The following is a 7,545-nucleotide window of genomic DNA, read 5'->3' as shown; positions in this document are numbered from 1 at the left end:
TTAATAGACTTTTCTGATTTTTCCCACGTTTCGAATAGCCAATAGATGCAGCAGGTAGCCAGGACCCTTTAAATCGGAAGCCCACAACTCGCCACTAACAAATCCAACTATTACTACGAACCAAAAAATTTTGGAGTAAGATCAATTTAACCGCTTAAAATAATTTTTCGTCTAAGTTTAAAGAAGATAAAGAAAATTCTCTGTCCTAAAAACTAGAGCGTCGAGAAATAAGAAAGAAAAAGAGTGCGTCGAAAAATAAAAGGTCGAAACACAAAAAAAAAAATAAGCGTCGAAACTTAGAATTCTAAAAACTAAAAATTAAAACTTACGTCTAAATGTATTAAAGCTTAAAAGGAATTCTATATCCAAAAAGGAAATAACTTAAAAAGTACTAAAATCTTAAAACGGCGTCGCAAAATTCTAAAGTACCTAAATCTTAGTCTAAAGAAAAAGCACTTAAGGGATTTTAAGGCAAAACCTAAAAATCTAGAGCTACTATGGCAAAATACTAAGTTTAAAACTAGTTACGAACGATAAATATATAAATTACGAATTAAACGATTAAAATATACAATTTATAAAAAGATATAAAAATAATAAAATTACTTATTTTTATAAAAATATTATTTTTATATTATTATTTTATAAAAGTATTAATTTAATAAAACTAATTAAAACTAAAAATACAAAATTAATTAAAACTTAAACTAACTAATATTAAATTAAAACCCTAATTAATATTAATTAATAATAATAATTATTAAACCTTAACCCTAATTCGTACGTCCAATGATCAGAGCTGTCACCTCAGCTCATGTGATCGCATGAGTTGAGGGTTTTATAGCCATGTGGTCGCATGGGCTCGGGTTCCAGGCCAAATTGTTTGGGCTGCTACAGTACGGCCCGACTACTTTTTACTTTCTTTTTTTTTCCTGTATTTAACTTATAAAATATTTATATAAAATAAATAAAAACTTATACTTTAAATTCTAAAATAAAAAATAGAAATACTTTATACTTTTATATATTTTAAACAAACTCTTAAATATATATATATATATATATATATATATATATATATATATATATATATATATATATATATATATATATATATATATATATTGTTTTTCTTTTTATATTTTTGTATTTTTAACAAAATATTTTTACAAAATGAGAAATATTATATTTTTACAAAAATATCTTAAAAACTAATATATTTATTTATAAATAGCGTTTCGCTTCGGCGTTGTTGATTTTCCCCGGCAGCGGCGCCAAAAATTACTTGATGTTATGCGAGGTGTATATGAAATAGTTATATTTTTACTACGAAATACTATTAAATACGATACAATTTTACACAAGTTATTTATTTATTTATAGAATGGATATACCTAAACCTTGCTACAACACTTATAGGCAGTGTACCTAATCGTACAGTAGTATAGTTTTTAGTAAGTCCGGTTCGTTCCACAGGGATACAATAAACAAGTTTAACGCTATAATTATTTAAACCTATAATTGTAAAAAAAAATATATATATATATATATATATATATATATATATATATATATATATATATATATATATATATATATATATATATATATATATATATATATATATATATATAAGTAGTATTATTATTATAAAGAGGGAGTTTTTACCGTTTAATGACCGGTTTTTCGATTTTTAAAACTTAAGTCTCAATTAAAACCTAAAGTAGTATATTAAAAATAAATATAACTTAATTTAAAGCGTAAAGTAAATGATGATAAATAAAATTGCGATAAATAAAAATGCGATAAATAAAATGACGGTAAAATAAAATTGCGATAATTAAAAGTACGATAATTAAAAATGCGATAAGATATAAAATAAAGAAATTATGCTTATTTAAACTTCCGTAATCATGATGTTTAACATGGTGATTTTAATTTATTACCATGGGTTAATTGTCCTTTGTCCTAGGTTATTCTATATGTCCATCTGGTTTTTGTCCATAACAGTCCATCAGTCATAAATATAAAGTGCGAGTGTCCTCGTCAAATTATTCTTAAATCCGAAGTCAAATATTCCAACTAATTGGGGACTTAAACTGTAACAAGGTCTTAATACTTTGTTTAATAATTACACCAGGATATCGACTACGTGTAACCCAAGGTTTTAATACTTTGTTAACAATTACGCCAAGAGTCCTTGTACATAATTCACCCCTGTTTTAATGAGTCTATTGACTATTAATCCATTCCCGTGTCCGGTTAAATGAACGATTATTAGTACTTATAAATATCCCGCCCATCGTGTCCGATCGAGTGTATGTGGTTATTTATAATTACGTCCAATTGTAAATCTTTATATTAAATTAATGAACTATCATTCAATTAAACAAATATAAAGGTCATTAATAATCCATAGTCCAATTTCCACAAGTGTCGGTCTTTTGTCCAAACCCCAATTATGGTACAAAGCCCAATAACCCCGTCTTTAATATTTAGTCTAACATCATGATTACTTCGATTTAAATAAGCATAATAATAACTTAGCTACGAGACATTAATTTAAAAAGGTTGAACAAAACTTACAATGAGTATTAATAGCGTAGCGTTACACGGACAGAGTTTCGACTTACAAACTTAAAACATTCGCTAACATAACCTTATTATTATTAATCTTAAATTAAAATTAAAATTATAAATATAAATATATATATATATATATATATATATATATATATATATATATATATATATATATATATATATATATATATATATATATATATATATATATATATATATATATATTTGTGAGAGAGAGATTAGAAAAAGATGTGTATGTTCTCGGCCAGAAATCGTGCAATTTATAGAATGTGAGCTGCTACAGTACCCCATGCGATCGCATGGCTTTTGTGCTTCCAGGCCATGCGATCGCATGGCCAGCTGGATCAGACCACATGCTTTTGTTTTCTTGTTTGCCGACGGTTTTTAATATATATATATATATATATAATATATATAATTTTAAGAATTATTTATATATTATATTATATTCATGTGCATAGTTGACTTGTCATTTTAGCTCCGTTGCGTCGCGCGTTGATAGTTGGTTCATGTCCCGGTTCCGGATTTTCGAACGTTCTTTTGTACTATTTAATATCTTGTACTTTGCGTTTTGCGGCTCGTACTCTTGTAACTTTTAGACGTTTCTCATCAATAAATTGAACCTCGTGGATTGTACTTTGTGCTTTTTAGCGTTTTGGTCATTTGCGTCTTCAAATCGTCGAATCTGTCTTTTGTCTTCAGCTTTTATTATTTAAACGAATATAACTTATAAATAGAACAATTGCAACCAAAAGCTTGTCTTTCTTGAAGGATAATGCTATGAAATATATGTTCGTTTTTAGCATTATCAGTAGATAAGCTACAACAACTCAAAACCCCAACCACAGTCAAAGAAATGCAGAGTTTAAACGGGAAGCTGGCGTCATTAAGCCATTTTCTGTCCAGGGGGCTGAAAAGCAGTTACCTTTCCTCCAAGTTTTAAAATGATGTTTGGGAGCGAAAAAGATATCTTGGATCGAAGAAGCAGAACAAGCCTTCGTTGATATGAAGGCACACATAGCTAACCTGCCAACCCTAACATCGCCGAAGCTAGGGGAAACACTCTATCTCTACCTAGCAACGTCCAAGGAATGCATCAGTGCGGTGTTAGTAGCAGAGCAAGAAAGGGTACAGGTCCCAATATACTTCGTAAGCCGGGTTCTACAAGGTGCGAAAGTCAACTATCCAGAACTCTAAAAGCTCACGCTCGCCCTAGTTCATACAGCAAGGAAACTACGAAGGTACTTTCAAGCTCATCCTATCATTGTGTTAACTAACAAACAAATTAGGCAGGTGCTCATGAAGCCATAAAAGTCTGGTAGAATGGCCGAATGGGCCATAGAGCTCAGGGAACATGACATCGAATTTCAAGCTCGTCATTCAATTAAAGCCCAAGTGTTAGCAGACTTCATGGCAGAAACAACGGAGACAGATGAAGGGAGTGGTTCTACCTTCGCACAAATTATCACTCCGCCTGTTGAAACGAAGGAATGGAAATTGTTCACCGACGGAGCTTCTAGCTCTGATGGCTCAGGGGCAGGGCTTATGTTAATTAACCCAGAGGGGCAAGAGTTTACTTATGCGCTAAGCTTCGAATTCAACACAACCAACAACGAAGCAAAATATGAAGCTCTTCTCGCCGGGCTCAGAATAGCGAAAGAAATGAAAATTGAGCATTTGCAAGCCTTTGTAGATTCCCAACTTGATGCTAACCATGTTTTAGGTATCTTTGAAGCAAGACAACCTACCATACAACTCTACCTGTCAAAAGTCAGGGAACTAGTACGAAGCTTCAAAAGCTTCACAATCGAACATGTGAGAAGGAGTCAAAATAAGAAAGCAGATGCCCTGAGCCAATTAGCTTCTATCACTTTCGTGCACCTGGCGAAAGAAGTATTGGTCGAAGTGTTAGAAAAAAGGTCCATCGAAGCTCAGGAAGTCCACGACTTAATCACTGAAGAAGAAAACACATGGATGAAGCCAATAAGGGAGTACTTGGAACTCGGAATTTTACCCGAAGACAAAAAAGGAAGCACGAAAGATCCGGATCAAAGCACCGTCATACAAAATGATGAATGGAGCCCTGTATAGAAAATCTTTCCTTACCCCATGGCTTCGATGTGTCGGACCAAACCAAGCTTCAATGATCATCAGAGAAATGCATGAAGGTATATGTGGACTTCATTTCAGACCAAGGTCAATCGTGGCAAAGATACTAAGGATGGGGTATTACTGGCCAACCATGCACGAAGATACAGTCACGCTCTTACAAACCTGTGAGCCATGTCAGATCCACGCTAAAGTTCAAAAATCGCCAAAGCAAGAGATGATATCGGTGCTATCAGCATGACCTTTCTCAAAATGGGGCATAGATCTAGTAGGTCCACTCACTGAGGCCCCAGGAGGCTACAAATGGTTGGTAGTTGAGATAGACTACTTCACAAAGTGGACAGAAGCAAAACCACTAAGCACCACGACGGGGAAACATATAGAAAAATTCGTCTGGGAACACATCGTGTGTCGATTTGGGATACCCCAAGAAATCATTTCAGATAATGGTAAACAATTCGCTGAAGGCATCTTCCCGGAGTTCTGCGAGAAACTGCAGATAAAGCAAACCTTCACTTCCATCTACCATCCACAAGGGAACAGACAGGTTGAAGTAACCAACAGAGATATCTTAAAAGGCCTCGAGAAGTGATTGGGTAAATGCCACCAAGGATGGATGGAAGAACGCCCCCTAGTTCTATGGGCTCACAGAACTACCCCCAAAAGGAGTAACGGAGAAACCCCCTACAGTTTGGTTGAAGTAACCAACAGAGATATCTTAAAAGGCCTCGAGAAGTGATTGGGTAAATGCCACCAAGGATGGATGGAAGAACGCCCCCTAGTTCTATGGGCTCACAGAACTACCCCCAAAAGGAGTAACGGAGAAACCCCCTACAGTTTGGTTTATGGCACTGCGGCAGTACTACCCGCGGAGATACAAGTATTAACCAATAGAACCGCGAACTTTGAAGAGAACGAGGAGAACCTCCGTCTTAACCTTGACCTCATGGAGGAAAGAAGGGAAGCTGCGCTGATTCAGGAAGCAGCATACAAGAAAACGATTGAGAAGTATTACAACAAACGAGTCAAACCATCGGTATACAAGGTCGGGGACTATGTCCTAAGTCTCAATAGCACTAGCAAAGTAGAATACGAAGGGAAGATGGGTCTAACTTGGGAAGGCCCATACATAATCTTCGAAGCTTTTGGGAATGGTTCATATAAACTTGAAACCACGGAGGGAAAACAGATCTCCAGAACCTGGAACGGAGTAAACCTTTGAAAGTTTTATTTCTAGACTTTTAGCTGTATGAAAGTAGGAAATTTTGTAATGGGTAGTTGAAACTTACACGCTTCCTACCACAATAAATTTGAATGCAATCCTACTATCTTTTGAAAACACCAAGCTTAATATTGTAATACTTGCCATACTTAAGCAATATGCAAGAGGTAACCCAAGAGGTATACCGAAGCTATTGCAGAGTATTCCCAAGAGGAATACTTGTCAAACTCTAGCAATATGCAAGGGGTAACCCAAGAGGTATACCGAAGCTATTGCAGAGTATTCCCAAGAGGAATACTTGTCAAACTCTAGCAATATGCAAGAGGTAACCCAAGAGGTATACCGAAGCTATTGCAGAGTATTCCCAAGAGGAATACTTGTCAAACTCTAGCAATATGCAAGAGGTATACCGAAGCTATTGCAGAGTATTCCCAAGAGGAATACTTGCCAAACTCTAGCAATATGCAAGAGGTAACCCAAGAGGTATACCGAAGCTATTGCAGAGTATTCCCAAGAGGAATACTTGCCAAACTCTAGCAATATGCCAGAGGTAACCCAAGAGGTATGTCGAAGCTGTCGCAAAGTATTCCCTACACTCAAGTAATGCACAAAAAGGTATTAGGGAAAATTCTACAAGGAAATAAGTGCACATATTTCGGCACTAAAGGGTCACACCTAGATGACCGAAAGGCAGCCAAAAAAGCCAAAGACATAACCTGCTTAAAAGTTAAATAGAGTAATGATACATAGATGGGCATGACAACCCACAAAATACTGAATACAAATTGTTTACAGGCAACAAAGCCCCAAATCAGCAGACACGCAGGCCTGATAAAAGTACATTAGACATAAGGTAATTAGCACACAGGTCACTACAGCAAAAGAAGATCATGAAACAAGCCAACCACAAAGATCATTGCTCTGAAACTAAGGCAAGGAGCTCCACAAGCTTAGCATCAGAGTGAGCAGCAACAGAGGCGACATAGTTGAGCTCAGCATCGGCAAAACGAGCACGTGCAGCATCAACAAGGTCTGAAGCCTAATTAGTATACTCTGAATAACTACTAAGCTCAAGCTTGCCCTGTTCGGATAACTCGGTCAACAATTTACACCTCTCCTCAAGTTTGCTAGAAAGAACAACATCACCAACAAACGTGCTCAACTCTTTGCTGCGAATAACCTGCTTGCAGACATGTGGAATGACCTGGGTAATCACATCAGAATAATATGCTTTTAAACCATCAAACCTCTTCTTCTGATCTGCCAACGCTTTCGCTTCCTAATGGAGAGCCTTGTTCTCTCCTTCCAAGTCAGCAATCCTCTTTTCATCAAGCTTCTGTTTCTCTTGCATGCTCAGAATCTCACTCTTGGCTGATTTCACCTCCTCTTCCCAAGATGTGTTCAATAACAATTTCTCCTGGAGCTTCTTCACATACTCTTTGGAAGATGCATTGACATCCCTAAGCTCTTCCACCTTCTTCTCCAGGTACACAACATCGCCAGATTTCTGCTTCAAACGGGATAGGACGAGGTTGTTATAAATAGCAGAACGATAGCAATGAGTGGTATAAACATCAATAAGCTTAGAGGTATCCACGAAGGCATCTTCG

General features: G+C 35.7%; 2 protein-coding genes across 2 annotated transcripts; both read left to right on the top strand.

Moving 5' to 3' along the window:
• The first annotated feature begins 3,927 nt into the window (after nucleotides 1-3,927).
• LOC139875687 (uncharacterized) lies at nucleotides 3,928-4,695 on the top strand. Its single transcript, XM_071863000.1, has one exon. The coding sequence runs from the start codon at nucleotides 3,928-3,930 to the stop codon at nucleotides 4,693-4,695; it is 768 nt and encodes a 255-aa protein (XP_071719101.1).
• A 781-nt stretch (nucleotides 4,696-5,476) lies between these two features.
• Nucleotides 5,477-6,792, top strand: LOC139875686 (uncharacterized). The gene is made up of 2 exons (XM_071862999.1): nucleotides 5,477-5,867; nucleotides 6,731-6,792. The coding sequence occupies exons 1-2, from the start codon at nucleotides 5,477-5,479 to the stop codon at nucleotides 6,790-6,792; spliced, it is 453 nt and encodes a 150-aa protein (XP_071719100.1).
• Nucleotides 6,793-7,545: the final 753 nt, after the last annotated feature.

Source organism: Rutidosis leptorrhynchoides, chromosome 11 (assembly GCF_046630445.1).
Source record: "Rutidosis leptorrhynchoides isolate AG116_Rl617_1_P2 chromosome 11, CSIRO_AGI_Rlap_v1, whole genome shotgun sequence".
Lineage (NCBI taxonomy): Eukaryota > Viridiplantae > Streptophyta > Magnoliopsida > Asterales > Asteraceae > Rutidosis > Rutidosis leptorrhynchoides.
Note: the sequence above shows the minus strand (reverse complement) of the source record. Positions and strands in the feature narration are given on the sequence as shown.